This window comes from Myotis davidii, unplaced genomic scaffold (genome assembly GCF_000327345.1).
Source record: "Myotis davidii unplaced genomic scaffold, ASM32734v1 scaffold44, whole genome shotgun sequence".
Taxonomy (NCBI): Eukaryota; Metazoa; Chordata; class Mammalia; order Chiroptera; family Vespertilionidae; genus Myotis; species Myotis davidii.
In genome coordinates, this window is record NW_006299705.1 from 16,621,427 (window position 1) to 16,640,814 (window position 19,388).

At 35.9% G+C, this 19,388-nt stretch overlaps 2 protein-coding genes across 6 annotated transcripts in view; one reads left to right on the forward strand and one right to left on the reverse strand.

Moving 5' to 3' along the window:
- TTC37 (tetratricopeptide repeat domain 37) overlaps positions 1-19,014 on the reverse strand; it is a 73,359-nt gene extending 54,345 nt beyond the window's left edge. For 2 of the 4 annotated variants that reach the window (XM_006775539.2, XM_015571633.1), the window contains exons 1-13: positions 18,942-18,993; positions 18,330-18,434; positions 15,285-15,355; positions 13,480-13,633; positions 11,996-12,086; positions 10,582-10,725; positions 9,524-9,615; positions 9,030-9,105; positions 8,346-8,486; positions 5,981-6,079; positions 5,764-5,872; positions 2,002-2,142; positions 861-962 (exon numbers count right to left, since the gene is read on the reverse strand). In XM_006775539.2, coding sequence (XP_006775602.1) covers positions 861-962; positions 2,002-2,142; positions 5,764-5,872; positions 5,981-6,079; positions 8,346-8,486; positions 9,030-9,105; positions 9,524-9,615; positions 10,582-10,725; positions 11,996-12,085 — 994 coding nt within the window. In that variant the 5' untranslated portion in view covers position 12,086; positions 13,480-13,633; positions 15,285-15,355; positions 18,330-18,434; positions 18,942-18,993. Of the gene's footprint in view, positions 1-860; positions 963-2,001; positions 2,143-5,763; positions 5,873-5,980; positions 6,080-8,345; positions 8,487-9,029; positions 9,106-9,523; positions 9,616-10,581; positions 10,726-11,995; positions 12,087-13,479; positions 13,634-14,263; positions 14,378-15,284; positions 15,356-18,329; positions 18,435-18,941 lie in introns of all 4 variants that reach the window. The other 2 variants (XM_015571632.1, XM_006775540.2) reach the window with 2 other exon arrangements.
- Positions 18,959-19,388, forward strand: part of ARSK (arylsulfatase family member K) — a 24,991-nt gene continuing 24,561 nt past the window's right edge. Inside the window, exon 1 of one of the 2 annotated variants that reach the window (XM_006775541.2) lies at positions 18,959-19,367. In XM_006775541.2, coding sequence (XP_006775604.2) covers positions 18,987-19,367 — 381 coding nt within the window. In that variant the 5' untranslated portion in view covers positions 18,959-18,986. Of the gene's footprint in view, positions 19,383-19,388 lie in introns of both variants that reach the window. The other variant, XM_006775542.2, reaches the window with a different exon arrangement.

Genomic DNA, 19,388 nt, shown 5'->3' on the forward strand with positions numbered 1-19,388 from the left:
ATCTTTCTTCTATCATTGACAGTCCCTCTAGGTTGTGGGCTGCTTGCCTGTGTTCCTGAGAAGCATCTACGGTACCAGTCTATAGAGTGTGTTTTCTTTAGTGAATTACCGGTATGTTTACCGGTAATAAACTTGCACTGTTTTATGTATATGTTTGATTACATACAGCCTTGTGACAATTTTCCTGCATGTCATAAGCATTTGAATATAAATTAAAATGTTAAAATCAAATCTGATATTGTTTTACCTTTTATTTGGTGTGTGGAAGGTGTGCGGAAGAGGGGGTAGTCTTATACGGCGAGTATATAACAAACTCTGTATTTTGAGTGGAAATGTTAGGGGGTCGTCTTATACGCCCAGTCGTCTTATATGCCGGCAAATACAGTAAGTATAAATTCTTCCCTGATCTCCATATAAAAATATTTGAATTTAGAACAGATCTAAATTTAAAACCTTTATCTTCACATAACATGATAAAACTGAACATCCTGAAACACAACAATGGCTATCCCTATCTGCTACATACCAAAGGTTAGCACTTAGCCAATGCATCTATAAGAAGCAAATCAAGGATACTGGAAGGAAAACAGGCTGAATTAGAATGGACCAGGGTGAATTGTTTCTCAACTACAGAGGCTGGGCCTCCAGCTGTATCAGAGCAGTGAATCACTTTTTGTGATTTTCTACCCCATGCCATTCAAATAGGCTCCAAGGTGCCTTTCCTTATCTACATCAGAGGAATCAAGAACTAGTGAAGGCCCTAGGACACACCAGGCTATACCTGTTTTTTTAAAACCACTATCTTTCTCCTTTAAGATGAAAAGAAACAGGGTGGCCACACTTAAACATGTCAAGAATACCTTGATTGCATGAAAGGACAGCTTCCATTGGTCTATGCATTTTGACTTGGGCTTCTGCCAGATGATACCATCCAGTTGTGCAGAGAGGGCTTTCTTTTAACCCTAAAAGGATAAAAGCAAGCGCAAAATCCAAGGTTGCCGTAACTACTGAGATGAATGGCACCACCATCTACTCAACAAATCAGACTCCTCCCGCCTTGTCTGATGTTGCTCAAGGGTAGAGCAATGCCTCACGCACTGAAAGGTCTCGGGTTCTATTCCCAGTCAAGGGCACATACCTGGGTTGCAGGTTCCTCCCCTTGCTTTGGTCTGGGACTGTGCGGGAGGCAACAAATCGATGTGTCCCTGTTACATCAATGTTTCTATTTCTCTCTCTCCCCCACTCCCTCCCTCTTTCACTCTCTCTAAAAATCAATGGAAAAATATTCAGGAGTGAGGATTAACAATAAATAATAAAACAAAACAAAAAACAAATCAGACCCCCACCCTACCTCTCCCGTATCTCTCACATCTAATAGTCACAAAGCCACACTGCTTCCAGGCACCTATCCATTTCTCTACCACCGGACTAATCACACCTCCATCATCTTTATCCCAGATCACTGCATCCTCTACACGATGGTGAGAATATTTCTAAAAATACAAATGTCATTATGAAATTCCTCTGCTTAAAACCTTCCACTGGTTCCCTACTGCCCTAGGGTGCTTAACAAGGTTTGTAAGCCCCTCTTCAGCCTCAATTCTTGCCCCTTCCTGCTCCCATACTTCGTTCGCAAACCTGGCCAAACCACAAGCAGTTTCCTGAAGCCCAGCTCTCCTCTCCCTCAGGGTATTTCATTTCTTGACCTGAAATGCTCCTTCCAATGCCAGGCTTACATGTGTCATTCAGATCTCAATTTGAATGTAAGGCTGGAGATATTATTATAAATGAAGACACTGAGACACAGAGAGTTTAATTAAGTTCCCCAGGTCTTGAAATTAGTAAGTGGCAGAATTGGAATTCAAACTTAAGCATACTCCCCAGTATGTAAGCTCATTGTTTTTCATTCCTATCTTAAATATACATTCCTTAAAGAAAGGGCCAAAGATAAATACCTACTGACTAGTATCTCATGTTACAAGCTACCCACTGTATACTTACCTTCTCTTAAGTTCCTATCAGCATCTTCATACTTTTTGTCCTGTAATGCTTTAATGCCTACACCAATGAGCCCTGGACCACTTTTTGAATCCATTTCCACGAGTCTACAACAATACTGCTGTCCCTCTTCAGTAAGACTTCCTGGTGTTAAAAGAAAAAGTTAGTAGTATACATACACCAAATTTGTAAGCACCAAAACCTACCTAACTTAAATCTCAAAAGCTGTCTTAAAAAAGAAAACGAAATGGCTATTAAAATTTCACCCGAGTCAAAACTCTCTTACTCCACAAAAACATACTTCATGACAGACTATTAATATCTTGGCTAAACTAACTGTTCTTATTGGAAAAAACCCTGGGATAAAAAGTGCATCTTTCCAAGTTCATCCATATTTAAGGTACCAAAACTGTGCGTGCACGCACAAAATGCACACAGGTAAGCAAAGTGTAGATAGGTACTTGAAAATAGTTTCCAAAAGCCTAGGAGGAACACAAAAACTTTTAAAACAAGGCAGACTTTCCTACCATGTCCCCTTTTGTTAATATCTGGGAGTACAATTATAGAAACAAAAAGAGATTTGGAAGGATTACATTCATGTTTAGCCCCGTGTAAGATATTCTTACATATGACCAGATGGCACTTAGAGGAATTCTTTATAGTGTTCCCAAAAACCATCGGCAGCAATAACACAACTGATCTTGTGTAGAGAGACAAGGAATCAAACTGTATATTTAAAAAATTCATTTTACTTTCTATAAATTTAAGAAAGTGAAATTAAATTGAACTAAAAAAGAGATAAGGAATATTCCAGCTTCAACCCTTAATCCTCCTCTTCTCCATATTACTTCCTGTTGAAAATACTAGCTAAATAAATGTAGAGGATGACAACTGATAAGACATCATTTATTTAACTTATCTGCTCTTTTTAACATTTAAAAGATTCCAAGATTCTAGATTTAATGGCTTTAAAACAGACTGACAAGTTTATATTTATTTCTTTTTTTTTTAAATATATTTTATTGATTTTTTACAGAGAGGAAGGGAGAGAGATAGAGAGTTAGAAATATCGATGAGAGAGAAACATCGATCAGCTGCCTCCTGCACATCTCCTACTGGGGATGTGCCCACAACCCAGGTACATGCCCTTGACCGGAATCGAACCTGGGACCTTTCAGTCCACAAGCCGACGCTCTATCCACTGAGCCAAACCGGTTTCGGCTATATTTATTTCTCAACAAGACAAGCCAGACTTGGGGCTGATGAATACTAAATCTCCAAGGATAAAGGTATTCTGAAGAGTTTCAAGGTAGATACTAAGTAATACCTATGAAAATTCTTTTTCCTAAAGTTTACTACAAAAAAAGTGAGCTTTTAAAAATAACGAATTCATTTCTCACACCCCAAAGAAATTGATCACTACTATAGAATTTTTATTTTAAATAAACCTAATTAGAGGGGGAAAACTAGCATGTATTCATTTCTTTATTTTCACCTGGATTTTCTAATATTTCTAGAACACAAAATCTTAAGCTCTTCAGACTAAAGAACCAAGCTTTCTTATCCTCCCCCATTTCAGCAATAAAGCAAAATAAAATAAATCAAAAAGGTCATTTAGCATGAAATAACATTCATCAGATGACTACTGTGAAAGCCATTCACTATTTGTTTTGTGAAGCTTTATTAACTGAGTCATTTTGAAAATCAATCTTCAAGTTTCCACATGCAAAGGAGGACAAATAAGAATGAAATATATTTGTCCCCAGTAGAAGAGAAGTCAGTGAGTCACTGCTGCTATCAAGTAGCAAATTCCACAGATACTAAAGTACTCTGGAGAAGGATAGAGACCTTGGAGATTTTCAGAAGTTCTTAATACACAGAAAGTTTGTATTAAAAGTTTGCAATAAAAAGAAAAAAGGAAACATTAAGCAGTTTCCTACTCTCCTGCATTAACTATTAAACTTCCACTCCAGAATACTGATTTACATTAGAACGAACTTAGCCTACACTGCTACATTCCACAGATTCTTACAACCAAATATTGAGCAGGAAAAGCACTTTACCTTGGTGTACCATATGTGTAAATATCCACCCAACCCACTTCCCCTTTGCCAGGATACAGAACTCTCCTTCAATTCTGCAAAATACCCATCCCAAACCCTCTTTAAGAATTTTTTTTCACATAAATCAACACACTCTCTAACTCTCTTATCAGTCAGCATAATCCCTTTGCTATCTCTTTATTAGAGAACTTTGTCAAATACTGAATTTAGGTGCAAAAGTCTACAGAATATTTGTTGATCTTATTTCTTCTATATTTTTGTTGGATTTTGGAATATATGTATTTACTTAACAAATCAACATTACAGGCATAAATGTGCTTATTGAGAAAGCATTCAATTCTGGAAGAAATTTCAGAGTATCCTCTTGTGCCACTGACATATGAAGAAAAGGTCAAGAATGAAGAAAAGGTACAAACCACTAATAGCTGAGCAGGCATAGAGAGAAAAGAGTGAATATTCGCCATCAATTTCTCTTTTTTAATTAAATTTATTAGGGTCACATTGGTCAACATGACCATATAGATTTCAGGTGTGGGTTTCTATGTTACAAGATCCGTCTATTGCACCATGTGTCCACCACCCAAATAGCCATTATTTTCTTAGCAGCAATTTTTACAGTAGAAAAGGGATAGGGATGGGTACCAGAGCCAACACAATAAAGAAAATCAGTCCACTTATATTGGAAATACCTTGGGACTCCTGTAAAAATTTGAAGAAACAGGGTAATTTTGGAACTAAGCTTCCTATTAGCGAAATACGCACACACAATCATACTCTTTGTACTGACAGTCTCAGCATGCCTCTACTTTCTTGACCTCAGTTCATTGTTCATGTTAACTAGCCCTTTCTAAAAACCCTCCTGCCAGGTGACACTACTGCTACCCTTCTCCTCCCCCTCTAAAAGCTTCCCTTCCCTTTACATCAGCCCTGGGCAAACTACGGCCCGCGGCTTGAAATGAATAAAACTAAAAAAAAAAAAAAAAGACCGCACCCTTTTATGTAATGATGTTTACTTTGAATTTATATTAGTTCACACAAACACTCCATCCGTGCTTTGGTTCCGGCCTCCGGTCCGGTTTAAGAACCCACTGTGGCGCTCGAGTCAAAAAGGTTGCCCACCCGTGCTTTACATGCTTCCACTTCCTCCCCTTAAATGCAGCAGTCAAGTCCCTGGGTTGCTTCTTTTTATACCTGCTAACCACTTCTTCCTAGTTTTATTCCATTACTGTAATCTAAGTTCCATTCAATAACTCAGATTTTAAAAGACAGTGCTTCCTAATCATCAGTTGCAAATCTCCTTTCTGGAGAAATGCTCTTTGGTTGCCTTCTGTGTTGTTTTGCAGGTTCCCAACCTTCCTTCCTGGCCTCTCCTCTTTTCTGCCCTCTAACTAGCAGGAGTACATTTTACCTCCTCCTGTTTATCTACTTCCTATTGAAAATTCAAGACCTTCTTCAATCCCCACCTTCAAAAATACTTCACTGATCAACAACTCATAATTCCTATGAATCACTACACTTTCTTATATGTATCAGTCTTTCCATGTGCACAAAGATTACATTGTACTTCTATTTATGTCCAGAAATATTGAAATAATACCTTATACCTGGTAGGCACTAAAACAATTTTAGTAACATCCATAGTAACATAACTCAACACATTCACACACCTCTAGGACACACACTATAATAAAGAAGAAATTACCTGATTCAATTAAATGCAAACAAAGCACTTCTAATGGATATTGCACAGTGGGGTAGATGTTTATCATTCCTTCGCAGGCCTTCTTCAACCTAGCAGTCTCATGAGGAAACTTGAAAATATAAAAGTAAAATTAACTAAGTAGCAATAAAATATACTTCTGGACACTTTCCTATTTAGAATAGAAAACTCACATTAGAGATTTTAAAAATCAACTTACTTTGGATAAACACTGAATGAAATGTCTATAAAGTACTTGATGATCTTCACTAGGAATCTTTTCTGATAAATCCAGTGCATTCTCAAAAGCAGTTAAAAGCTGAAACAAATAAACAGAAAAACTATTATCTGTAGCATATTTAAATGACAATGTAAAACAGTTGAACTTATAAGACTCACACAAGCTATACACTCAATTAACTGCAAATGCATTTTATGGTATGGCCCTGATCATTTCAATGAGGAAAAACATGTATTTATAAGTTTTGAAATACAATCTAACTCCACTAGCCAGTGGACTGCACTGAACTAATATGAAATAACTATAAATTGGCAACATTAATTTAACGAAACATTCTTATAAGTTTGCTGTTCCCTACAAACTAGTCAACCAGAGAAGTAGAGCCTTATAGGATAATGTAACTGCTACTGCTCAGATTATTTTTAAAACATCTCTTCTGAAATCACCAGCATGTTCTTTAGAACATCTTTAATGGAAGCAAATTTTTAATCTTAAAATATGTTTTATGAAGTTAAGTTATACTTTTGGTAAAAGAATACCAAAAATATGACTGACTATACAATAATAAAATATTTTTTATACAGTATCATTAACTGACTTTGAAAAAATTCCAAAAGAAGAATCCTAAATGTTTTGAGCCAAAAGAGCAATACGAGAATCCAAGGCAAGCACTTTAAAACATGCCATTCATTTGGTTATATAAGTTCTACAGTTTTAAAAATATTTCCTATGCCTCTATAATGAAAACTCATAATACAGTTTACTTTCTAAAATTTTCTTTATAAAGCATGGTATAAAGTCCATATAAATAAAATAAAATTTTACTGCTAACTTAGTCAAGCACAAGGGTTTATAAAATTTAAAAAGTAATGTAAATAATCCACATGGAAACTAGATGATACACTTGTTTCTGAACACACTTAAATAAAGCAGTTATCATTAGCATTCAAGTTAAAAATAACCCTCAAACACCCTATTATTGTATTTTTAATAGTTAGAAGCCAATTTTTAGGATAAGTATAATTCTCTTTCTTAAAGAGATATAGTATAAACAATTCACAAAAACATTTTACTTATTTGGTACATGTTTGATTTTCCGGTAACCTATACTATTTCAAGGAAAATAATGATGTCATAATATGAAGATATAATTTAAGAGGAGTTGGTAAATCACCTAATTTATTCACTGCTCAATTTTTTCCACAACTAAATCTATACACAGATAAACCAACACACAAACAACTGCAAAACTTATTCTCACATTCTTATCCCCAGCTCTTAGGATACCCACCTGACACAGTAGGCTCTTGAGAAACATTTTGTTTTGTTTTGTTTTCTGTGTTTGTTTGTTTTTTACTTGATAAACATTTTTTGAATAAAAGAACAAATTAATGAGCAAACAAAGAAACAATTTACAAAGAAATGAGCTTCCCATCCTATACAGAGCCCATCATTGCTTACATTTAAAATTTCAATCCAATTTAAAAAGTGTACACTGAGTGGCTACATACTATAAGAAACTATGTTTATTTTTAAACTTACAAATATAAAATAATAGAATGGAGATATTCCCAATTATGGTACAAAACCCATTTTTTAAGTCTTTTAAAAATTATTTTCAATTATTTAGTATTCAAAATGGAATTATAAATACTCTAAATAAAATACTCTGCTTGAATTGTTAAATCTCAGTGATTTAGTACTCTTAGTTCATAGCATGCCTTTAAGGCACAACTTTTTAGAAATTATAGCAATTTTGTGAAAGCCAATTTCATAGTCTCTTTTTTACAGTGAAAAAATAACTGATCTAATTTGGATTCCTATAAGGGAATAAAATTCTGATACCCTGAATACCAATTTCACTCTGTCCAGACTTAATATGAGACTGTAGGCCAATAATTCTGACTTTATCAGGAAGAGCCTCTAAATTTAAAATTAAACACTTACAAAATATCTAGTCTGACATAAAGTACTTTTCTATATTCTACATTTATCTATTACCCTTTCCCTGGATGGTGTACTCAATGGTTAGAGTGTCAGCCCCTGCAACCAAGGGTCACAAATTCTATTCCCGTCAAGGGCACCTAACAGGGTTACAGGTTTGATATCTGGCCCAGGAGGAGGCAACCAATTGATGTGTCTTTCTCACATTAATGTCTCTCTCTCTCTCTTTCTTTCTCTCTCTTTCTCTTCTCCCCTCCCTCCCTTCCACTCTCTCTCAAAATCAATGGAAAAAATATCCTTGGGTGAGGCTTAACAAAAAAATAAATAAAATATAAATAAGTAAGTAAATATATCATTATGCTTGCATTTTCTAAATTTAGGGGAATAAACAGGTCAATACCAATTGCTGTGTCTCATTATTCTGATCCTCAGTACTCTCAGCCAGCAAATGAGTCATTTTCCTCCATAGCTGATGAAGCTCTTGGTTGTCTGCACCTGCTTCTTGCCGTATCTTTATCAATTTGTGCCATGTTCGAGCCACCTATTGAGGAAATTTAAAATTGTTATTTTATCTTAAATACTAAAAATGTCAATAGAAAAATAAAATCTACAAATAAAAATATTTTTATCTGTTAATATATAAAAATAACAAAAGCACAGAACTCCATCTATTATGAACTCCATAAAAAATAAGTTGATGGGGTAAATTTACATAGTCCTCATATTAGAAATATTACTGAGCTACCAGAGTAGACACAGGAATAATGACAACATGTCCCAATCATTGTAACTTATAGTATCAGCTATAGAGACCCAACAAATAGGCCACTGTATTCTATTGATAATGCTTTTACTTATTTTATTAATTCCTGCAGTTTCAAAAAGGTTTGGAAGTTATAATACCTTTAATTTGAATTCTAATTTACAGTTTCAAATCACTGTAATTTATATTATCCCCCTAAATTATTTTAATACCATACTACATAACAATTTTTAAAATTTTCCCATAAGCTAAATGAAAGCTTTCTTCTAGTAATGGTTTTATTAAAAAGAAATATACTACCCCAGAAAATCATTAGCCAACCTCTATGTGTTTCTTTTCTTGATAATTCAGATCCACAAGTTTCTTACAGACATCACACCACTTCTGTTTGTCAACACTTAGAATAAAAAAAAAGATTTTGAATCTAATTAATAAAAACAATCAAAGGCTTAGAACACCAAAATTAAATACCCCAATAATACTGTCAGTTACTATTTTAAATCAGTACATACTACAGCTTTTATATTACAGTAAAATTTTATAAAATGAGACTCTCATAAAAAGAAAAGACTTAAGAAACATTATCTTCGATTACACTGACTGAAAATAACATGAAAATTCCCAAATCAGTTAATCCTCTTACTATTAGTATTTTTATTCTATTCTTATCACAATCAAGAGATTCTGCTATAACAGTCTGAAAGAAAAATGTTTCCCAATTCCCAGTACATGTTTAGAGTATTTCTATATATTTTTAATCAGTTTTTCTAATTCATGCTTTTAAAGAAACTGGCCTTTCCCCACATATTGATTACCTTTCATAAAGATCCAGGAGCTTTTGGTAAACACCAGGTAAGTCATCCTTAGCATTTATCTGATTACATTTCTCATACAGGCTTGCTAACCCCTAAAAGAGGAAGTAGTAGAGATTACTCTTCCAAAAACATCTAATGTTCCTGCATTTATTTTGCTAAAGTGACAATATATAAAGGTTATTCATAATAAAGATAATTATAATTAATAAATGAAATATGTCTGGGATTTGCCTACAAATAATTTGGAATAGAAGGGAGTAGGTGAAAGTTTAGATTTTAAAAAATTGGCTCAGAGGATTTTTATTGAAGCTAGATGATGGGCATAAAAGGACTCATACCATTGTCTTTTCTTTTGAAATTTGAAATGTTTCACAACAAAAAAATATATTTTAATGGTTATTATACAATCTTAACCTCTAAGACATTACCATATGACACTACTTTTATATGGTAAAACAAATACAAATTCCAAGTAGTCTGTAGAAATTGTCATTTTTGTTTCAATAAAGATTAGATACTTATACCAATCAGTACATAATAAAACAAGCACCTGTATAAACATGTCATCAGATACCCTCATTCATGCTCTTGTTCATGTAAACCTGAGACAAATGGGTTCATGTACTCCAGAGCCTACCACTTCCTTTTAATCACAGTTTCTAAGCTGTGATTAAGATATGAAACAAAGTGATTAAATATGAAAAATTTGGAGACCATTAAATAAGAAAAAAAACCATAAAGACCATTAAATAAGAAAAAAGAATTTAACCTGTACTCAAAGATAGAGAATTGCAAATTTTCTATGTTATTTTAGTTTTAGAAAACATCATTTGGAAATAATTCATTGGATTGTGGTAAACAGTGGTAAAATACCATCACTGGCACCATTATTTTGAAAAGTAATCTTCAGGTTTAAAAAAACCAATAAATTTCAATTTTTTTCTCATGTGGAATTAAGTGGAGGTTTAATTTTTTTTTTAAATAAAGCTGTTATCTGTAATTTTAAAACTGAGAAAATAACTCTTTCTTATAATATGAGGAAAAATATTTTTACATACCTGCCAAGCTAGTAATTGGTCTGGCTCTAGTTCAGCTGCTTTCTTATAGGCACCCTGGGCCTGATCAGGTTGTTCTAGCTCGGCTGCGGCCACACCAATAAATACCCAGGCATTATAGTTATTTTTCTCTTGTTTTAACACTGTCTGATTAAAAAAATAAAAGAACAGGTCATTAAATTTTGGAAGTAATGGACAAACAAAAAAAGACAGTCTACCTGAAGTCAGAAAATCTGGATCTACCACTAACTAAACAATCTTTAAAACGTCACTCAACCTCGGGTCTTCAGTTTCCTCAGCAAGAGAGGGAGTTAGACGGGATCAGTAATTTTAAGGGGTCATAAATATGAGGTATATTTTTTTAAAGCTGCCCAAATAATACTGATGTTTCCACCAAATGCATCCCCTTGTCCCTTAAGAATACTGGGTATAAAAAGACAATAAGACTGTTCTTAACACCCAACCATCCCGCCTGCCTCCATTCCACAGTGCTAGTTAATTCACAAACTTGTTTTCCATATCGTTTAGGATTAAATGATGTGTTTGTTTTCCCACTATGAATAAAAACTACTTCATACCTCTTTTTTTCTAAATTTATTTTTATTTAAGTATAATTGGTATACAATCTTATACTGGTTACATTAGTTTTAGGTGTACAATATCTTGATTTGACATTTTTATGCCTTACAATGTAATCACCCCCCTAATTCTAGTAATCATCTCTCACTGTGTAAATTGATCACAATATTATTGACAATATTTACTTTATACCTCGTTTGTCTCAAATCTCCTATCAACTCCTCTTCCACTTTCACCTTATATTTCATTAAGAAAATAGAAGTCATCAAAGGAGATCACCCTCATCTTCCCATCCCCAAATCTCCAATCTTGACAGCGTATGGGTCTGCACTGACTTTCCCTCCTTTGAAGATGGAAGAAGTTTCAAAGGACCTCCTCTTAAGCTCAGGACACCATCCTCTCTCACCTTCCCAAGGACTTCACACCTACCACTCCCTCTATCTCTCCTGCACATTCAATTTCTCCTTCTGGGCTGGAACATTCCCATCAGCATACAAAGGCACTTTAGAATCCACAAACCAAATAGAATTAAAATGTCAACACACTATTAAAGAATGACAACTGTAAGATACAGTAGCGTCCCACAGTAAACACATCAAAAGATACCGAAGAGATACTCGGGTTTTAAGAACTTGGCTTTGATAAGTTATCAATACAGAGAAAGACAAAATTAAGTGCTACAGAGCAGCTTATCCTAGCATAACCACTCTAACTGTTCTACTAAATAACCTTACTACCTTTGTTATATATAAACAGTAAATGATTCACATATCATGAATTGATAATGCTTAAAAAGAGGTAACACACTTTCATTGTGGAAGAACAAAATATCAGTTACCTTACAATGTTTCAAAGCTTCTTTGTATTCTTTGTTTCTGATTGCATCTCTAGCACTTTTCAGAGCAGTCTTCACTTCCTTGCTAGACATTCTGTCAAAATAAAAAGCCTGACTGAATGTACAATGATAACCTGCCTATCACAGCTCCAGCAAACTTAACCATCTGAAAAAGGCACATGAGATTCCTTCTACCAGGAACACTTTCCCCCTTTCATATACACACAGCTTATTCCCACACCTTTCAGATTTTCACTCAAATATCACTTCCTCGGTGAAACCTTCACTGGCCATCCTATTTAAAATGTCAACCCTGCCTTATCCCACTCACAACCACCCAATATTCCCTTAACCTTCTCTCTAACAATGCATTTATTTTTCTTCAAAGCATTTATCATCATCTTATATACTTATATTTTATACACTATATATTTTACTTAATTATATTATTTATTATCTGTTTCCCAACCCCCTCAGAACATAATTTTCACATAGGCAGGGATGTTTGACAAAGTGTACATATTAATAAATATTTGTTGAAGCTCAGTTGCATTTTAATTATACTCACTCTCCACATAGTAGGCTAAAACACAGATTATCCTATAGACCAGGACCCAAAACACATACCAATTTCAATTAAATTCTACACTAAGCAAGAATTAGTAGAATAAGCCCAAGTCATAGAGTATGAACACTAACACAAATTTCAGTCACTCTGATATAAGAGTTTAAGAGAGCATTCTGTTTTAAGCTAAGTCTCTTTAATATATAAATCAGGATATTAACTTTCTTCATAATAAGGGTTACTTAGGATTATATTAATATAGTATTCTTTGTAATACAGTAATCTTTGAAAAGAAGTAAATGCAATGTTTACACTTAAATGAAGGTGATGAATATGCAAGTACATGAACTTCAGTCATAAAAAGATATCAATTGGTAGACAAAGTATTTCTTCATTTAATTTTTTCATTTAAGATACAGTGCTTAATTTTAAGTAAACTAACATATCTGAGATTTCACAACTTATTCTGATTTACCAGTAAACAGGGCAAATTTAATTACAATTTGATGTTGAAAAAAAGAAACATTTATATTTTTGCCAACTCCACTGAACTCTAATATCATCAGGAAGGTAAAACAAAGCTGCATAAATGTTAAGTCATTATAGACTCAAGATGTTCAAGGCAGCAAAATGAATCAGGAAGATGGCTTGATGACATGGTACACCAACAGTCCTTTATATCCAAAAGAGGCTGAGGTAGAAGCACAAGATCAAAGAAGTTATAGAATTTTAAAAAATCCTTTGACTTAAGAATGTTACATTAAAAATAATATAAAAGTTAAGATATCATAAAATCAATTTATCTACAGCCAGAACCAAAGTCCCTTAATTGACATAAAAGTGACTTTTCACCTAATTACAATAATTATGTAAATAAAGCAACATATTTCATACCCCATTATTTTAGAAACTGCCCTCTTACTTGCAATTATCTTGGTATAAATTTATAGCTGGAAACTTTGGAAGGATTTTTCCTGTAGTTACAAATCTTGATTGGAGCAGGCAACAAATTTCAATGCTGATTTTACAATAAGTTTTTTCATGCCAAAGTTATCTTTGGTGGGTAAACCTACAGACTAAAAAGAAAAGAACATCAATTATGATAACATCTAATCTAAACTAATAAAAAGACATCCAATAACAAAAACTTCAAATTAAAAAAGGACAAAAACAGTTTCAAGATAAGGCCAAGCAAAAACAAACAGAAGAATACAACTTTTCCAGGATAAATATCATCATCTTTTCTATCACCCAACATTGAACAAAGTAGAACCAACCAGCACCAACACTCCCAAGGTAAACATAGCATATGACATAAAAGAAATAGCAAAGAAGGCCTCTCTAAACCAAGAGAAAGACCTAAAGCATGTGAGTCATTAGTGAATCAAATGCTAAACTAGGAATAATGACTGCAAGTGCAACAGGAATTCAAAGAAAAATATGGTGTGAAGTAATTAACAGCTACCAGATGGAGAAGACAGGACTTGAGAGTGGATAAAGTAGAGCACCAGATTACAGAAGACCTTCATAGTCAGACAAGTTTAGACTTAAATATAGCAGCAAACACAGAGCTGTTAAATGCTTCTTTCTAAGTAGGCTATTTTTCAAGACCACTAGAGACAAACTCCATCCTTCTCTTGGTAACCAATACTAACGTTCAATACCCTTCCATATCCCTATATGTCTCAATCTGTAGCTACAATTACTTATGTAAATAAAATTATTCTTGCTTTAGTGGAATCCTGCTTTTTCTCTTCCTATTCCTTCTTCATTGATTTGGCATTTAGCATAATATGCTAGCAATGAGGCCCTCTCATCACCTTAAATAAATAAATAAATAAATAAATAAATATACATCTATATGTATGTTTCGGGGGTTTAAGTAACTTTTTTAAAGACAAAAAAAAAAAAATCTGCTACTTTCTAGCCCTGAAAACATCTTCCTCTTTTGGGGAAGTGGGGTGGAGAAGGGAGAGGCTCATTCACTCATTTTCCAAACAAAGCTTTACTGGGCACCAACCACCTACTAGTACCATCAAACCCATTTCCTGTCACAAAGTAAAAACCTACTACCCAAAAGAATTCCAGGTAATCCGATACTCCTCTATTTGGGATACTTACCTCCATTCTGGGCATTTCCAACACTTTAAAGAAAAATCTAGCTCTCTTACAAGTGTCTAATCTTCTTCCTCAGCCCCACACACTTTCCCTTATACCTCTCCTTCTACTTTTTTCTCCTCAATTTCAACTGACTTTTTAAAAATAAGAATATTCATTTTGCACATTTTCACTCAATAAAAGTTTTCTACTACCAACTGAAAAGGTTTTAACTCAACATACCAAGCATAAAAAGTAGCAACAACTTCATTTTCAAAAAGTTAGAAAGTGACAACCATGCCAAAGAGACAATGATAAACCTCAAAACTAATAAATATAAATAGATGGAATAATATATCCTATACACACGACTTAAAGCTATGGAACCTTAAGCTATATTCAGTTATGCAGCTACAAAGATTCCACAAAGCAAAAATAATAACATTTATAAATAATAGTAACAATAATGACAATGAAAGTAATTATAGAAAAGCAAAACTGATACCTTTAAATGTAATAAAAGTCTAAATGTATTTTGTGATGACTTTTCTTATAGAAGGAATTGGTAAAAACAATCGTTTAGTAAATGTAGACTCCAATTACCTATTATTGAGCATTCTAAGCACTTACCTTTAACCTATTATCACTAGCTCTACCTTCTTCTGCATTGAATTTCAGATTGTTCCTTAACCGTTATCCATCTAACTTAGTAAAATATGAAACAGTTAGGCACATAAAAAGGAAGACACACCCAAAACCTGAACTTTTAAAAATATATTAGATTCAAGCTCAATTTTCATAAATAACTTAAAACGTAAGAAATAATTATGTACAATTTTTCCTCCTTTTTTTCCCAAAGAGACACTAATCTTAATCTCCAACTTTAACAAAAGCATGGATGGAGTGTTTGTGTGAACTAATATAAATTCAAAGTAAACATCAGTACATAAAAGGGTATGGTCTTTTTTTTTTTTTTTCAGTTTTATTCATTTCAAACTGGCCGGATCTGGCCCGCGGTCTAAACCATATTCCCATAGCCTCAGGAGGTAAAAGGAACTTCCATAAACAATGGAGTTCTGAAAAAATATTCCAGGAACACAAAATACACTAACTTCAATATAAAAACTGAGCCAAAAGAGAAAATTGTCTTTCTGCACTACTTTGTTTTGAATCTAGGACAATTCAGGGCACTTACTATAGTTACACCCAACTTGCAGCCTCCAACTACACCAAAGTGATCCCTGTTCTAAGCCATATAAAGATTTTAAATATTTTTAAATGATGCCCACATCATGCAATTAGATTACTGTAGTTCATAAGTTAATGAAAATAGAGATCACTTTTTTTAAGATTAAAAATCCATCTAAATAGCCATCTAAAATATTGACACAATTTCTACATGACTATAAATTCTATGTATTTTTTATGGCATCCCTGGAATAAATTTTGTCAAACAAAATGCTTCATGGAGAGAGTGGTTTTGAAAAATATTTTTTTTATTAGTTTCAGAGAGGAAGGGAGAGAGGGGGGAGAGAGAGAGAAAAAGAGAGAGAAAGAGAGAGAGAGAGAAACATCAATGATGAGAGAAAATCACTGATTGGCCGCCTCCTGCATGCCCCCTACTGGGAATCAAGCTCCAACCAGGCATATGCCCTTGACTGGAATCAAACCCAGGACCCCTCAGTCCACAGGCCGACACTCTATCAACTGAGCCAAACCAGCTAGGGCTGAACAGAGTTGTTTAAAAAAAAAAAAAATGCTACTTGAAAACTAGGAAATGAACAAAATTTAGATGAAGCAGGTGGGGATGAACAAAGTGAGTTTCTGGACTAAACATACTATCAATATACTTAAATTGAATGATTAGTTCCACAGAAAAGCATCCTACTGCAAAGAAAACAAAAATTTGTGATCCCAACAATGTTCAGGAAAGTAAACATTAAAACAAGGGGTGGGAAGGTAAAATAAATGTTAAAACTTGACTCTTCACATCACTAACTTCTTTAAGCCCTCTTCCAGCAACACTTTATTGTTCTCATCCAACCTATTTTATTACTCAGTCACTTCAGCTCTGTTCTTACAAAATACCCGATTTTTCAGTCCCTTCATTCTGCCATATCCACCCACCAAAGCACGTCATACCCTGGTTGAGAAGGGGCCTAGGAACCAGATGGATCTGGGTTCAAGTGCATTAGACCCTGGGCATCTTATGTCATAACTCTATGCCTAGGTCCTCATTGGTAAAGTAAGGATTACATCAGTTACCTGATAAGTGCCTGAACACAACATATATAATGCCTGTACTCCTTCTCTACTGCCACCCTCTAAATCAGTGGTGGAGAACCTTTTTCTCTGTTAAGGGCTATTTGGATAATTATAACATTATTCACAAGCCAGACAAAATTATCAACTAAAAAATTAGCCTGATGCCCAGCCTGTGACGCTTGGTGGTTGAGCAACGACTTATGAACCAGGGGGTTATGATTCAATTCCCAGTCAGGGCACATGCCCGGGTTGTGGGCTTGGTGCCCAGTAGGGAGTGTGCAGGAGGCAGATGATGATGATTCTCTCTTAATACTGATGCTTCTATCTCTCTCCCTCTCCCTTCCTCTCTGAAATCAATAAAAATATATTTTTTTAAAAATTAGCCTGCTATATTTGGTCAAACATTTAATTAACTTACCCCTAATGCCTTGGCAAGGCCAGACCAAATGATTTCCTGGGCCTTATATGGTTCCAGGGCAGACATTCCCTCCCTCCCCAACTTAAACTGATGACTTAGACATATAATACAGCCCCTACCCTCATTGAAACACACAGATACATACATGTAAACACACAGAGATGCACACTCACATCTCAAAAGTTCCTTTTCTGATAGAGTAAGTTACGATTAGCAAAAATGCTCTGTGTGCAGAAGAGAGTGATGAAAATAATGAAGAAACCTGAAATTATAATAACTAGTTGAAGGAACTGGGGAAGGTTTTGGGAGTGGGAGGAACAGGTGGGGGAAAAGGTGAGAAGGGTAGTTTAAAAGGAGAGATTATTCATGTAAAGTGAAGAGAAATGGATGAATGTATGGTTAAAAGTAGAGAAAGGCTGACTTCAGCTCAAAATAAGAACTTTTAAAAATCAGACCAGTACAAATGTGGAATGGCTGCTCATAGGAAGTGTTTCCCAGCACTGGGAATGAAAAAGCACAGACTGGACAACCCACTGGCAGTAACAATGTAGGACAAATTGAATGGCAGATGAGAAGTTAGACTAGAAGCCTCTTAGAGTCTTCCAGGGTATGTGTCTGGGGACGGAAAACACTCATCTAACTACAGTCCAATTCAACCCTTGCCCCACTGACATTGTCAAGGGAAGAAAATGGGGGGGAGGGGGAAGATACCTTGCCAAGCCTGTTTTCCCATCTGCAAAATGGTGAAAGTGAGGATGATGGGAAATATTCCTTGTAAAAGGACTTGCCACACAGTAAGTGCTCAATAAACGTTTAGTATAATCCTCAGAACGGAATAAGTGTTATGTATTAAATAAGGTCTGTCCCTTACTACATTATTTTGTGCAAAAACAGATGTTAGTATTAAGAGTTGGTTTTACGTTAACTAAGTACTGCAACTCCTCCTTTCCCTGTCATACTGATGCGATTAACATGAAGTACAAATTATATACCTGAAACTATGACAATGAAATCAGGGACTTGGCTCTGGGACAGAAATCCGTTTCTTCCAGATTTTCCCAAAGGACTTCAACAGTCAAGAAGGATCTGTGATTCTTCTGCAGCAAAACAAGGGGTTCCGAACCTACGTCAGTGAATCGCTCCCGTCACACAGAACCACACTTCTTCCGCCACGAGACAGCCGCTCGCTTCTCTCCTTTGCACCTGGAAAGCGAGGCGCACCGACGCTTTTCCCCGTCCCAGGCCCCGCTCCTCACCCGCCCGAGTTCAGTAAATCCCAGCTGCACCGGCGGAGGCAGGGGTACTATGAGGCCGCCTGCAGATTTCCCTGGGGGAATGGACTCGAGGGCCCCACGGTACCAGATCGCACCTGCAGCGGTCCAGTCCGAGGCCCCCCAAAGAGCCGCCGAGCCAACCTAAGTGACAGACACGCCGCCACCTCATCACCTCCGCTTCACGGTGCCGCTGACAACTCAGCCACGCTTGTTCAGCGCAAAACGAGCACCCTCGGCCCCTGACCCTTGCTCTCTCTACGTTTTCATTTCAACCATTTCCACCGCCCACCAAACCCAACTTCTGCCAAAGCGACAGCGACCCGAACCCACCTGAGTCAGCTGCTCCTCCTACAAACTAGGCTGGAGTCCGAGCGCATGCGCATTTCCCCAGGCATGGCTCACGTGACTGGAAGTGACTTGCTTAGTTTGCTCGGTATTCGATTAAAAGGTCTTAACAGGAGGCAGGGCGGAGAAGTCCACCTGTGCGCATGTGCTCACTCTGGCCCCGATGGGAGTCGTAGTTCTGCGGATGCAGCGCAGGGAGGAAACCAAACTGCGATCCCCGCCCACCTCTTCCCTGCGGGAGGAAGTGGGCCCGGCGCCCGGGGGCTGGGCTCCCAACTTCTCTCTGCGATGCTGCTGCTGTGCGTGTCGGTGGTCGCAGCCTCGGCGCTGGCAGCACCAGCTCCCGGGACTAGCGGGGAGGGGCGGGGAGCTGCTCAGGAGCGGCCCGATGCGCCTAACGTGGTGCTAGTGGTGAGCGACTCCTTTGTAAGT